General features: G+C 31.4%; 1 protein-coding gene across 1 annotated transcript in view; it reads left to right on the top strand.

Moving 5' to 3' along the window:
• Positions 1 to 4,172: 4,172 nt before the first annotated feature.
• Positions 4,173 to 17,090, top strand: part of LOC108685446 — a 66,087-nt gene continuing 53,169 nt past the window's right edge. The window contains exon 1 of the mRNA XM_018190230.1: positions 4,173 to 5,478. Coding sequence (XP_018045719.1) covers positions 4,173 to 5,478 — 1,306 coding nt within the window. The remainder of the gene's footprint in view (positions 5,479 to 17,090) is intronic.

Raw genomic sequence — 17,090 nt, 5'->3', positions numbered from 1 at the left:
TTCCCTTAGATAAGTTTTACGATTCGTATCGAGCACAGTGCAAGGTCGTAACTAGATTTAATAGATCATAAAAAAGCTATCGTATCCGCATTTTCTGAAACTTGTTACAAGGCAAGATAAAAGCGGAATGCCATTTCCGTTCAAGAGAAAAGGAGATAAGAGATAAGTTCGCGAAATGCTAAAATTATTCACAGACATTCACGGCGTGCCAGGCACTCTTGGACGTGTCGCTTCGCCGATTCTTCAAATGTCACTGCGACTTCAAAATGCAATAACTGAACTCGCAAACTTCCAAAGAGATGCGATAGTTATAAGACGGAGAAAAGTTTTCCGTCGTACTCTTCAAGTATATCGATCAGCCAGGGTTGCTATCGGCATTTAGGGCGACAGGTTACAAGCAAGCACCGAGAAACATACGCATCTAGATCGTTCTAGTTACATACAATAATGTCTCGTACAAGCGAGACAGATGGACCCGATAACGTATCGCTAAAATGGGGGAGAAATCCGCCAGCCACTATACTCACAAACTCGCTATTACACCATGAAAATCTTGTTCCTGATTTTTCATCTAGTTCAAGATTAGCCGCGTCACACCGGTCGTCAATTTGAATAAATTTATCTAACCTATATATATTTACTCTTTTATCGATCGCGATTTTTATACAATCATTTATTTTGTTAGTCTAGTAAGAATTTGAGACAATCCTTCTATTTCTAAATCTCTAAAATTTGAGCATTTTTAATTCATAAAGATTTTTTATTTTATACAGTTTTTACCAAAAAATAAAACATCTTTAATAACATCTTTAATATAAACTCTTCGCAAAAAATATTCGCAAAAAAAGTATCAAATAAAAACTTATATGTGGTTACAGCTATGTATAATACAATATGTTCACAATCTAATTGTGCAAGTAGCTACTTTATATTCATAGTTAGATCTAATTGCATTGTTATACAGACTTTACGATTGGTACAACATGTTGCGAAAGCGAAACGTTGGATATAAATGAGTTAACATTCCCGCGGCGTATACAATTTCGGAAATTAAAATTTTAACTGAAGAGCATCCAATTCATCATAAATCTCATTATATCCTTTAGTTCACGTTAACGCACGTATCTCTTTACTAATTTATATCTGCGACGTTTGAGTTACAACGTTTTTTCCAAGCTGACAAAGTAATCTCGCTAAGTCACGCCTGAAGGGTTCCATTGAACATTTCGCGCGAGCCGCGTTAATTCGACCATAGAATATTTTCGCGCGGCATGACGAGAAGCCATGCTCTACTTAACAAAGTATCCACAAGAAGATGTTCGTCTGACAACACGTGATAAAATTCGCACCGATGTCACGTTCACCGCTCACTGGAGCTAAAACCGATCCTGAATTAATGCGATAATAAATCATACGAACTTTAAGAGAGGCTGTACGCGCCTAAAGGAAGTGCATGTGCTCATCGCCTGTCTAAATTTATAAGCATACTACTATGTACTGAATGCCCGAATCCCTGTCTATCTTTTTCATATCGCGTCAGCGATAACAACGACAACAACGAAACGACGACGATGTCATGACAGTGGAAGCTTTATCTTTCATCCCCGCAAACTTTCGCATGGAATTCGCATATATCATCGGTAATAATGTCTCCGACAGTCGTGTGCACCTGCTTTCTGACTGCGATCCCCTTGCTTGAATGAGACGTCGACTTGAATTGTTATTTCCGGGAAAAATATGATCTACAGAAAGATCGATTTTACTAAAGTATCTAAAAATTTAGCTAGATGTAAATCTGAAAATGATTTTGTTGGTCCATCAAAATAATTATGTAGAACACTCAAGCTGACTGCTGAAATGTCAAAAGTTTTTGCAATATTGCTCATCATGATTGAAATTTTTACATAATTATTTCGATGATCAAATTTATTTTCAGATGTATGTCTAATTAAATTTTTAAATGCTTGGAAATCGTTCTTTCTGTGAAAAAATCATATTATAATATAAACCCGAGCAGTTGAACAAACATGATCGCCGACCTCGTCGACGATGACATCGCCGCAAGTAATCTCCCGAGCGAACAAATTTTTACAATTCTCCACTCTTTTCCTCCTCTGAACAATCCAGGTTGTTTTTCTTTAGAGATCGATTCTTCTTCTATGTCTGTTTCTGTCTCTGAATTTCACTACTCATTTTTCCCGTTGAAGAATTCATCATTCATTCCGTCATCCCAAGTTGTATTTCATTGTTTAAACGACGCTTTTCTTGAAATGTTGTGAACGACTGATCGCACGCGTCATAAAGGTAGGTCAGTTTCTGCACGATGAGGGGTAAATGGGAAGCATAATAACATTATAGAGATGGCTCTAGAAACAAGCTTGAATTCTCCGAGACTACAGTTTTCCCGTCGCGAGACAAATTGAAGTGTTCAACGTCAAGAAAACGTGTAATGTTTCTTTGAGATAACGTGTTTAAAACATTATGAAGTTGAAATTGTATGAAAAAGAGAATTTACAGATGATTTATGATATTAGATATAGGTGTAATTTTTTTTTCAAATTTATCAATGAATTTATATCTGACTGTAATTATAAGAAATTATAAAAAATAGTTAAATATTTATATAATTAAGTTTTTATTTCTATTAAAAATAGTTAAATACTGATAGTTAATCTTTTATTTTTATTTCATTTCAACTATCTATTCCACTATTATTCACCTAAACATGAATATGTGTATGTGTAGAGAAATATGTTTACATATTTCTCTACACATACACATATTCATGAGTACAGTAAGCTCGAGTTCGTTTATTAAACTCAAATGACTATGCGGACTACTCTCAACCCCGCAAGCTGTATATTTGTAGCAATGCTCTACGAATTAATTAGAGACATTCATTTGAAATTTACGAAGCGTATAAATAACATTTTCATGCCACATTCACATGAAATCATAGCTATCAATTAAATCCAGTCAATTAAAAACTAACATGTTCAATATTTTTATTTTAAAAAACAACTTTTAATATCAAATTTAAAAAAAGAAAAAACATTCATAAGAAAATTTATTTTTATTTTATATATATTTTATATATAGTTTACTTGATTCATTTTTCTAAAATTTTTTTAAATATAAGTTTGTAAGTTTACATTATTATATTATTATATTATTTTTTCGTTACAATTTTATCCTACACATAAAAGGCTAATCTTTAATCATTAACACAAAGCTCGATATAAAATACAAATATTAAGAGCTTAGCTAAATCAAGGCCTAAATCTACAAGAAGTGTTCTGCTAAATTATGCGCGTGTCATAAATTTGGCGAGAATCAGGGGCATATGAGCACGCGACACGAATGCTCATATTGTAGCACAAAAAAGTTGGAAAACATAGCTTTCGCGATTCGTCGGGTATCTGCAAGCATGCGCCTGCCATCCGCTAAAGTGAGAGAGAGAGAGAGAGAGAGGGTTGATCGCAAGTAAGCAGCACGTGCGTAACAGTCATCCTGGCGCATTCGCCAGGACCACTTGCATCTCGGAAGTTATCTTTCCATCATCGGATGTTATAGATCATTACGCGCAATAAACATTTACAATCACATTAACACTCGTTTTCGCATCTCGCCCGCGAAAATTCTTAAAATTAACAGTTATATTATTGCTTCATTACATTTTTCATTACAAATATTAAATCTTCCTTTAATTCGAGCTCATCTTAAAATAAACATAAACATTATTCGTGGTGGTAGAAGAATTTTCAAAGTAATTAACATCTCAGATTTATTTTTTGATTTATTTTAAACGCACACTGCAGTGGAAATATATAGAGTGAACGTCGCAAACGTCGCAATACGGTGATACGTATAAAATATGCACGATTATCACGAAGAGTTACTGCACGATTACACGTATACGCGTACCCTGCGCGTATACTGCGTCAAGAATGCGACTCATTTACACATTATTAAGTATTCCCGACAGATTCTATTAGCGACCATAATTTCTATTATTTCCGCACGGATACAAATCGTCGGTATGGCAAGGCGAATTGCCAAATCCTCACTTTCGAGGACGAAAGTTCTCTATCCACTAAAGAATATAAGAAAGAATTTTATCCAACAATGTGTTCGCTTGAGTGGACCGTAAAAAATAAAAATTTTAACATAGCATGACAATATACAGACATAATAAAATGAGGCACAGTAGTTCTTGGCCCGATCGAGCACCGCAAAAAGTGAAGGTGCGTGTTGATCCCTTATCTCGTGCCTTTACAATTATCCCAACGAGTCGCGAGACGGTATATCGATTGGAACAAACTGCACCGCGATCTAATTGCCTGGAAGAAGTCATCTTTCTAGATCGATGTGTCCCAGGAGTAGTCACATCCGTGATGATAAAACGAAGATTAATCGACGGAAGGACATCTATAAATAAGAAATCCGCGAATTTCTTTGAGAATTCCGATGTAACTAACGAAACGAAGATCATAAAAAATACGAGTCGATATTTCATGCCACGCAGTCTTTCTTTAATCGAGACAACTGCAACTCATCAAAACTCGGTCATTGTGTTAGAAGAAAACATCGTCCGAAATCCATTGAAATGTAAATCAGACTCGCTCGAAAAGATTAATAATGAAATAATGACGCGAGATATGAAAAGAAACTCCATTTCAAGAACTACATCAGATATAGACTTTTCAAAATTGCTTTCGAAAAATGTGCATGTTGAGGAAGGAAAGGAAGCACTCGCACAACTGAAAAATAAATCTCCTTCATTTGCAGAAACGAATGCTTTTGATGTCATAGTAAATATTGCAAATGAAAGTCAACACACAGTTAGTATCGCGCAAACAAATCATTCGCAAATACGAGAAACAGATGAGATGAGAAAAAAATATCAAACTCTGGTTTCGCCCACATCCTCAACGAGACACACATCTTCGCCACCGCATATCAAAGTGGTGGATTATGACGATTATGTGACATCCATGTCATTTTCATCGAAGAATGATCTTCATGCCTGTCCAAAGTGCATGTCCGAGGGTGTCCTTCGCTCGCAGATCGATCCTTTTCGTTCCCCTTCGCAGAACAAGAAAAACGATGCCACCAACGCGCGTGGTATTCGAAGCGATCTGGTCGGACGCGAAAAAAAGGAAGTCGAGAAGTATCAGAGCAAAGATATCTGGTACGCGGACCGCTTAATCGGGGAAGCAAGAAACGTGGATAAAGATGACAAAAAACTGCAGCAACAAAGAAAAAATTACGACTTGTCGCCATTGCGACCGGCAATGGACTTCAGAAAGGAGGCTACTCTGAGACGGCATTATTACCCCGAGGGAGGTTGGGGATATGTCATTGTCACGTGTTCGGTATTGGTGCATTTCATCGGGGTGGGTCTGCAACTCGCCGCTCCCGGATGCTGGCATATAACAGCCGAATTACAATTCCGACATCCCCCGTTACACAGTGCAGGTATGAAATCTAATATTCTTAATGCATTGAAAATTAACTTTATAAACATCTAAAATTTGTAATATAATAGTACTTAGTTATATATAACAATAAATAAATACAATTTTCGATAGATATAATGAATTTGATTAAATCTCTATGTATTTTGGCAACATGTATTCACATCAATATTCTACTCATTGGCTATTATCTACATATTTTACATGATAATTATGAATGATAATGCAAATTTAACGCAAATGTATTTATGAAAATTTTGGTTATTCATTAATATTCTCAAATAAATCAAAATTTGTTTCAAAAATAAACTGTAATGTTTGTTTTAAAAATAAACTGCAATACGTTATATTGATTTTAGATGTTCATGTGTGGAAAAATGTCTTATATTTACTAGATATTTTTTATTACATATTTGGTTAAAATAATGTCACACTTTCTATCTTTCTTGAACAAAATCATTATCATTTTTCATGTTTTTTCACGAAATAGCAGTCTATTTATCATCATAGACGGTAAATAATCGAAGTAAATCGAGATAAATCTTGACGATAAGTATCCTAATTCTGACCTGGATATGTCTCCTTACGGATGATATTTTGATCACGTAACTATTCATACACCCTCTCAAATCTGGTAGTATCATAAATTATACACCCAGAGATACTATGGACACATTGGACACAGAGCGAAGAGATGAAAGCTCGAGAAATCCAGATCTTCAATCAATGTGCGATACCTCATAGATACTGTCTATTATATTTATCACCTATACTACTTCATACTTTTTAATAAAAATGTATATAAAATTATTAAAATAAAGTATTACTTTCCTATTATTCACACAAAGTTAGAAAATTACACATTTTTTAAATAAAGAGTGCTAGTGGGAAAATATTTGTTAGAAAAATGACAATAGAAAATTTTATTATCGCCAATTCAATATTTTAATATCAGTATTCTAGTTTAAGTGAGAGTGATTTTCAATTTAAACTTTATCCAAAATAAAATCCGTAAATATAGATTAAATATAGATTGACGTAACAAATAAGTTTGTTTTCTGTTACAAAATACTGAATAATAAATGCAAACCAGATCTACATATATTTTGGTAAAAAATTTTAATTCTATTACTATTATGTTTCTCTAAAAAAATTTACTATATCTCAATAAATATATTTTTTAAATATTTGTAAATAAATATTTACTTACAGTAAATAAATACTTTAGATAATTAAATTAATGGTTCTTACATCAAATAAATATATGTTAATAAATGTTTACTTATTAAAAAAATATTTATTAAGTAAAGTAAATTTTAAATAGTAAATTTTTTTTCAATGGTTATTTATCAGATAATTCAATGTAATGTTTTATTCATCATTCTTAAGATGAATGCATGTTTACATATCTTGACGAAACTTTATTACATAAGAATAAAATAATTGTGAAAGTTTTATCTAAAATGAAATGTGCCATCGAGTAACATTAAAAGGAAATAATGCTTACTATTTCTAAAGAAACTCGGTAACTGTAGTCGAAGTTGAGATCAAAGTTATACTCAACTTTGCACCTCTGACACACATTGATTTTCTTGCCGCGTTTCCCACGGGCCAAGTTCCAATGGATTGACCGCAATTTGTTTGCCTTGTCATGTTCAAAACGCAGTTTTTACAATCTCTACAGAATCTTTTGATTCTGACAAAATAAAGTATTTCTTTCAATATTACTTTTCATCAAAAAGATATATTAACAGTATCAGCTAATAGCAGTCTAATTAAGAAAAAAAATAATCTTTTTAATTTTTAATGATAGTATTGATGAAAAAAATATTTTATTGAAACAACAGTATGACGTTATTTACTTTTATTAATATACTATGAGTTAAGTAATATATTATGAGTTAACAAAATTAATTATTTTCAATTAAATTGCTATTATTTACTATCAATAACATCATTTTTTGCATGTAGAATTTTAAGAAATTTTATTCAATTATATGTATAGGAAGTAAGAAAGTTTTTGATCGAATAAACAAAACAAATAAATCTTTTTTATAATAAATAAATTTTATAATAAATAAATATTAACTCCATGACGCAGATAAAAAATGAATATAAATCTATAAACAAATTAAATTTCAAGTTTGTATCAACTAAGATTAATTTCTCATTTCATAATAAAAAATTTAATAAGTTTTTCCAACAGTAATAATTTTTGTATGTATTTCCTAGTATCACTTATTCTGAAAACGTAGAGATACTTTTCAACCGGGCCTTATATTTTCGGGATTAATGCATACGAAAGAAGAATACCTCCCATGCGTAACATCGTAAAACGTACGTGCGAGAAAAATCAGGACAACGAATCGACAGTCGAAACGCGTCGCGCGGCTCACGTTCGGCCTAATGCGTGCAAAGCATTGCGATGCATTTACGAAACATCACTGGATTTCACACATCGAGGATAGTTCTCGTTTGCAATCCACCGATGTTGGTGTAACTTAATACTCGGTTTTATTTGTTACTAGGCATCCTTTCACGATGAATCCAATTACAAAAGTGAAAAAAAAAGAATATAAATAAAAAAACTTGGAAAATGTGGAATTGTTACAATGAATGAAATGAGTGCTTCGCATTTCTAGTGTATCTGAAAAAGTATTTCACTTTGCATTCCTGGTGTATCGTTACCATACTACGCGTAAATCCATTGATAGTGAATTTTACTTACTTTAGGAACTTAGATAAGAGCACAAAATAAACCCACCATAAACACCTCTTTTAAAATAAAAACAAATTAAATATATACGAAGACTGCCTTGTTTGTGACTCATTTAAATATCGCGATAAATAAAGCGATGCGCGACGACGTAACAGTATATAACTTCGATTTCAAATCATTTTCTCAATATGAAAATTCAACGGCTGAGACATCTTCAATTGTAAGAGTTTGAGAAATGAACCGCAAAATGGATGAACAAGCTGATTCGGCGAGGTCATGCGAGAAACCAGCATATCGCAAACGTCGCCGCTCTTACAGCGCGGCTATAAGCGAGGAGAATTCGCTCGACGAAGATGACAACGACGAAAAGCCAGAGGAAGAAGAATCCTATCCCCATCGTGACGATGCAACGCGAGCACGTTGCTGTCGGCAACGCGAATGCATTGCGCGGAAAATATCCAGTGTGGAATCCGAGACCCGCACGTCGACCGAGAGCTTCGTTTCGAAACGGGCGTCGACGAGAGAGTCTTCCGGCGACATTGCGAAATCATGGAGCGAGATCGAGCTGCCCGAGTTACTGTTAACGCATCCGGAGATCCTATCACGTATGATGCGATGTCGTTGCTTCCTGGCGCAATTCTCCGCGTGCCAATACCAGTGCCGTTGCATTCAGTGTCAGTACCAGCGTCGGAAGATTTCGTCCACGTCCTCTTGCTTCGCCAGGGATTCGGTTCAAGGAGTTGGCGCGAGGCGGAAAGACTCCGGAAACTCCGTGTCTACTTGTCAGAGCTTCCTTCCCCCTTCGTCCGGCAGAAACTCTGTTGGCAGCCTCTACGTCGATATCGGAGACAAGGGGACGACGACGATTCAGCGTCGGCACTCGATCGCCGCCGGTCCGATACCACATCGTCGGTATTCGGATCAAACGCACTCGTTGTACGGCTGCAAGATCGGCCGCATAGATAATCGCAGACTCTCCGTGCAGCCGCTCGTCGGTGATGCAATCGGATGCGAAGGCACCAGAGGTGCCGCAGAACCAATCATCGCTAGTAATATCTGTCCGCGAACATTTTCGAAAGCGACAGTTCACATGACACAATCAGTCATTCCATTTCATCCTGAGAATTCCACGCCCATCGATATTAAAGATTCAAAAAATAATAAATCCCGAACCGCTAACAAATCTAACAGCGATGTGCATTTCGCTGCTAACAAAAAAAGTACCAGTGCTCTTACTGGCCGTAAAAATAGTGCCCTTCCGATTACACCTAAGATGATGAGAAGGCGATTCTCTGAACAACTAATTCTCGAGGGAGGTCTCGGCAGCGTTGGCGAATCTGAGAATCTGTTCGATCAACTCGAGAACGTGGAGGAGGCAGAGGAATCCTTCACTGCGATAAACGCTCGAAAAAAAATCACGCTCAATAAGCATTACTACCCGGAAGGTGGCTGGGGATATGTTATTATCATAATAACGATTCTCGTGCATCTAATCTCTCATGGGCTGCAACTGGCGTCCGGCTTGCTGATGAACCCGGCAATGACGCGATTTGAGCAGACAGTTGAAAACTCAGGTACAGCATACAGAAGGACATTATTGACTTGCTTAACAATCGAATTGACGCTAACATATTTACTCGTATTTTATTGTTTATTTTGAGAGATGTCAATTATAACAATAAATAAATTTATAAAAGATAATAATAATTTGTGAAACTTACTACCGCGTAGTGATTGATTATGTAATTTGCGTGAAAATTTTCACGTTCATTTTTTACTTTTCACTTTTCATTTTTTATTAAGGGTCAAGATTTCACGTGAAACTTTTCATGCATAGCGATTGTATATACAGCTTGGAGATATACTAGCTTATAAATCGACATTTATAATACATTAATTCAACTTAATTCAAGATAAGTAGTATCTATATCTATCAAAGAACATAACATGGCTAAACTACATTCATTCTACTTTCGAAATATATTTATTAATTTCTCAAATTTCCGTTACCACGGTTCATGGCAAAAAAGTTTACGTAAACAATTTCATATTTTCACAGTTGGAAAAGTTACATGACCCTGCGATCATAGATGATCGTAAAGTTCACGTAACTTTTTACTTTTCACGTTTCCGTCCTAGGGGAAATGTTACATTGCCCCCTGATTGCGTATTTATCATCAAATGTTCGTCTCTTACGCTAAGAGAAAAGTTTGGTATTTATGACTATAACTACATAATAAAATATTATGGTGAGAAGCTTCATTTTTATAGTCATTACTGCTGTAATGTTAATAATAGTTATATTTATAATTCTATTGGATATATAATGTACTCACGATTTTTAAATGTATCTATTGATAAATATCACAAAATTTTCTCAGAGTACATATGTTAATTACAAATATTAATTACAAATGCGATTTATGCATTAAAAATAATCAGAATCAGATTGACACACTTATCAAAAATATATTAAGAAATATAGGTCATAAATGATGCGTAAGAAATGATTAATTCCTATCGTGCGTGTTCGTTCGTAAAAAAAAATTAATAATGCGATTGTGTGCTTTATTTTAAAAGATGTAGATCTTAAGAAATTTATATAAAAGAAACAATATAAACATTTCTATCAAATTATTTGCCTTTCAGATCTTTAATTTTTTACATTTGATGATAAGGATGCCACGGCAAAAAAATATTTTGCAGCACGATTTATATTATTCGTATCGAAATCATCACTTTCAAATCTTTTAAGCTTAGCACATTCTTTCCGATAATATTATAAGTCTCATAAATTCTGCAGATTGCTTCACTGGCAGTTTTATCTTAATAAAAATAGCATAGAAAAGAATATTAATGTAATAAATAATGAATATGCACCTTTCAACGTTTACATTAAATAATTAATTGTTTAATTGTAATAAATCAGCATCACTAAAAAAATAATTGAAAATGGAAATGCACTACTTAAATACATCATTATTAGCACTATCTAAAATTGATCGCGGGAATTTTATTTATATATTTAATGTTCGTTTCTATTAGTGTAGATTAATCTTAATCTTGATTTAACTTACTCTTATTTTTTTTAATTCTAGAATTAGAAAAAGATGAAGAGTAATAAATGAATTGAGATTAAAGTTAATTTATATTGGTGGAAACAGGCATTAGGTGTATACGCAAGTTCCCGCGGGCAACTTACATGGTGCTAACAATGGTGTATTTGAATTTCCGTGCTCAATTATTTTTCCATTAGTTAATTAATCTGCATGATAAGACATAAGATGTACCAAAAAGAATTATCCTAAAAAACGACGATAAAATTATAGCAATTTTCAGGGAAACTACATATATCTTTTTAGTACATAAAACTATAAATAAAATTATTATTATTGATTTTATAGCAGTAATAACTATAAAAATAGAATTTCCTTAATTAAAATAAAATAGAGTAAATCATAATTATTTTACGATGCAATTATAAAAAATAAATATCACAAAATTTTCTCAGAGTACATATGTTAATTACAAATATTAATTACAAATGCGATTTTGCATTAAAAATAATCAGAATCAGATTGACATACTTACTCAAAAATATATTAAGAAATATAGGTCATAAATGATGCGTAAGAAATGATTAATTCCTATCGTGCGTGTTCGTTCGTAAAAAAAAATTAATAATGCGATTGTGTGCTTTATTTCAAAAGATGTAGATCTTAAGAAATTTATGATGTTCGTAAAGCAAAAATAATATCATAAGACAACGTCTTGGCACATCTCGTTCCGCGTCATAATTAGTAAATCCAATCAAGACAACGTGCATTCGACAGGCGTGCAAAATCAGGAGAACTAGCCTCTCTTCTCTACAGAAACTAATCAATCACAGTCGAGTGAGTAACCGAAACGAGGTGAACATATACGTCATATTACGGTACTCGTTAATATGCAAATGTACGCCACCCACGTCGATTAATATTCGGCCAAAGACACATTGTTTGTATTCTGGCAAGACTTTACGAAACTTTTAGTAAATTGCAAGAGAGGAGATATCCAAGATATGCATTATGTAAACGATTCGATATACTTACAACAACTGTCGTCCAAACGGTACTCATCTACCGTAAACTACGTTAGAACAGCAGCGTACAAATTTGCCTCTATCTTACGATCAGCAATTTAGAACACACGTCTATACGCATGTACGTAAAGTGTCATGCACAACGTGGATACAAACATGTCTGTTAATTACATCGCTGATTAGATTAACGCGATCATTGATTAAAATATTTATTACATCATATTAAACAATATTACTAAAGATAAATTATTAAGATAAATGTAAGATAAATGTAATCATATATATGACAAAATCAATCGATATCATAATTTTAGCAATAGATTAATATTTATAATCAATAATTTAAAATGCACATCATTTCGCAGCGATACGAAGAATAAATTAATATAAATTATTTACGTCAACTGCAGAATCTTATAAATATTATTTTACACTTATAAATTCTCTCTTTGCAATTTACGTTTGTATCATTTTGAGTTTTTTATTTATTTATAAAAAATTAATACCGTTTTAAGCATTTGCTATGAATTAACTCAACATTTGCTTTTTTATTTAAAAAATGTATAGTATATATTATATTAAAAAATATAGAAATAATGCACTAATTTTTAATTTAATCTTTAATTTGAAGCTGATAATGGGATTGAATCTATATTTATGACACAGTTTCGTAATATACCAAAAGTTCATCAGTAATAAATGCACGAATTATAATTAATCAGGAACTATTTGTCGAAGAAAATGTTAAATCAGATGAAAATTTCAACTATATAATGGAAAACGGAATGAGGTAACAACTCACGGAGTATTTAATCAAATGGTAAATTATTCGAAAACACTTCATCGAGATGAACATTTATCACAAGAAAAAAAATTATAGAAAAGAAAATTGAGAGAATCCAACAGAAAACTTTTTTGAATTATTACACAAAAGATTTGATATCGCTTGACCTGCGATTTGGTAGATGTGATTTGTCTTGACCATGTTCAGTTAATATAAGTTAAAATAAGTCGGTCAGTACTCCTTCAATGAATTTTTCATTGGATAGATTGTCTGTTTCATCATTTCCCTTTCAATATGTTTCCTTCTTCAAATTCTTATTTTCCCTATCGATTTTTATTATAGGTCAGTTTAGTTTTACCAATTTTTATTTCAATAAATTATTGACATTCACCTTTTCATTACGAATGAAATATGTTCTCAATAAATTCTGTGCTCGATAAATTTGTTATTTTGCTGAATTGCATTTCCGCGAATTCTGTATATACCCACTATTAAAGCGAGAATATTTTGACAAATATAAAAACGACAAATATTTTCCTAGTTAGAATCCGCTACAAAAACCGACAAGTCGTGCATAAAAACTTCTTACGAAATTCTGAGAGAATTACTGGATATGCATCATGCTATAAATGCTTAATTGACTATAACAAATCTAATGTCGCTAAATAAATCGTAGCGAATTAATCTTGGTTTCCCAGCAACTCAAACTTTTAACCTATCATTACAGCATCATGTAAACATAGTCATTTATATTAAATTTGCAAAAATATATGTAATTCTGAGGTAAAATCGTAATTAAAATGCACATGCAATTAACATAAATAAATATAATTCTTATACGTAATATTTAATAATACGTATCATTTTATGTATAAATATATCTCTTAAATAATATAAATATGATAATTAATAAAATAATAAAAATTTGCACTGATATTTATTTTGATAGAATGTAAAATTAGATATGTTTCTGTATACAATATTATATTATATAATATTATATAATATGCGTGTGTTGTATATTTAAACAAATACATATCAATTTAAACAAATACAATACAAATCAAACCGCTTGATATTCTAGTAACCATTTTCTGATAAAGTAGATACTGAAATTCTCTCTTGCTTGTAAACCGCTTTATCAGCTTATACTAACTTACCGACAACTCAAATTCTACGTATGTTTACCGAGAGTTGATCTTTTTACGAAATATTCTATTTCAAACAATGGTTTTTACAAAAAGCAAATTATAAATTATAACTATGCTCTAATCTTGTTTTGAATTAAATAAATTTGTGTTTATATGCATGTGTAAAACTAAAACTAATTAAACTCATATTATAGTTACATGTACTATCTGTCTCAGTAATTTCATGTAGTTATTCCGTGAATTTTCATTTTATATTACATTTCTAATTAAACAAATTATTTTCTTAATATTCTGCATATACTAAAAATTATACAAACAAATAGTAATTTTTATTTGAAATTTGTTTGTAAATATATACATATATTAACTAATATGTATATTATTCGTGTCTTTATAAACATATATTTATTCACATAACTGAATAATAAATATTAAAATTATATATTAAGATAAATATATATGTATTCAATCTATTAACACTAAATTCGCTAAAGCACTTCAAATAATTGGTTTGTAATTTTTCTAAAAATTACTCAAATTTGTAATGGTGCATTGTTTCATCAATTAGAGAAAATCTAATATCATCTTTACGAAAATCGTGAAAGAGTATAAACAGTTAATAATCCAGTATAACTTTTACGATAACCACTAGCCAACTATGTAGTCATTAAATTTTATTGTCTCTCGTCAAGTGTCATAAAGAACTGTTGTCAGTCATGCACGATCTTTGTCAAATACCCATCCTTTTATGTTCGCGATAAACTTTCAACTACCACTCTAGATAATAATATTTTTGTTTTATTCAAGCTCGATTTGCGTTTATATATGGAATTCTGTGATATCATGAAGAATATTTTATATCATTTTATTATGCATTTTAATTTCAACGAGAAATAAAGAAACAGCTGTGATTTTATTATTTACAATTTTTCATTTTTATAAATCCATTTAGAGAAAAAATAATTTAGAAAAGTGTATATATATTATATACTATAATATATACAGAAAGAACAATTTTTTACTGTAAATATCAACAAATTTAGCTAAATACTGATCTGAAAATAATTTTATCGAACTCTTAAAATAATTCGACCCGTCATAAATTAAGTCATAATGGCAAATAGAAATTCATGCTAAAAAAGATAAAAAGGATATATTATTTCGCATGACATCTGTCGAAGCTTTATATTTATCATGTTTAATGATGCCTAACTCAAATGTGTTTCTTTTCGACGTGCACGAAAGGAAATCACAAGAATAAGTGAGAAGCTTGTTGCGAACGTGACTAATGGTCTTAGAGATACGTCGATATATGTCGTTTTACTCTACCGAATCATGAGAGCGAGCAAAGACAAATGCATCTCATCCATCATGAATGCAAAGTACTCCAGATTAATAGATACCATAGTTCGTTGTTCACAATCACGTCCATGCTTGCGTTTTAAAATAGAAAGAGAGAAATATTATAATGAAATCTACAATACAAATAAAATATAAAAAAACGTACGCTAAAATTAAGGAATCATCTTTAAAAATAGGCAATGTTCAAGATATGTACAACTTTTTTAAAATTTTGTATTTATTAAAATTTTGTTTAAAGTTTTATCGAAATAACTGAGTGATTTTCGAGTGATTTTCTCAAATTTGGAAAAAGATTTGTTCTTCAACTTCAATGTATCCCCTGTATCTTTGAAATTGAGTTATTTTAGATATATAGTCATATAAAATTTTGAATTTGTATGATAAATCACTCGAATTATTTTAAAATCTTTTGGAGTGCTTAGTATTCATCCTATATTTCTACAAAAATTGCTAAATAATTAACAAACAATTCACGATAAATCCGATTAATAGGCTCTAGTCAGATATTATTATTTGTTTATAAATAATTCACATTTTACATTTATTAGCTTTCTTTTCATTGGCTCAATTATTATCTAATTAATATTTGCATATATCGTCATATTATATATAAGTTGCATCTCAATGCATTCGAAATGGCAAATAAATTGCAGCTGTTTGACGTGCATATATATATATATATAGTGAAATGATTAATTCATCATCATAATTAAGTTATTGAATTGCTAATTGCTGTGATACACATTCCAATGGTGGACATTTGCATAATTATGCAGTACATAATTATCTGAGATGTATTATGGTAAATAAGAGGAGACACGAAGCCTCGAATAACATTTTAAAAGAGTTCATAGATAGTCGCAGTAACAACCATAAAATCAGATATGCTTGCATCAAGATAATACAGAAGAGAACATGCAACTAACGACGGAAAGCTATAAATTAAAGGCTATAATAATCAGATGAAGATAATGTTATAAGACGCAATGAGCGTGAAAATGTAAAAATCTAAAATTAAAATGCATCATCCAGTAGTCACAGATAGCTATAAAAAGATAAAGAATATCTGAAAATACTCGTGTCATGTTGACAACATATATTCCGTTCTTATACTGAAGACGTAAAATTAAAGAGCAAATGCAAAAACGAAACGAAATAGAAAGATCGTGTAAATGCACTCAATTAAAATTTAATTTTGTTGAAAATTAAAAATGTAACTGTGTTGCTAATTAATAAATCGAATCATATTTAATTAATTAGTCAGATTGATAACTGCATAAATAAATTTTGCAAATGTAACTATATTTCAACGCATTCACACACAAAAAACGATTTTTGAAAAAATATAATACTTGCATTTTTATTGATTAAAATAAATAGATAGAATGCTCAAACGATTTTTGAAAAAATATAATACTTGCATTTTTATTGGTTAAAATAAATAGATAGAATGCTCAAACTGATTGCTAAATATCAAAATCTTTTGCATTATCATGTTTGATTATTCTATATATAT

The sequence above is a fragment of the Atta colombica genome, unplaced genomic scaffold (assembly GCF_001594045.1).
Source record: "Atta colombica isolate Treedump-2 unplaced genomic scaffold, Acol1.0 scaffold153, whole genome shotgun sequence".
In the NCBI taxonomy this organism is placed as follows: Eukaryota; Metazoa; Arthropoda; class Insecta; order Hymenoptera; family Formicidae; genus Atta; species Atta colombica.
The sequence above is the reverse complement of the archived record's forward strand: the minus strand, read 5'-3'. Positions and strand labels throughout refer to the sequence as shown.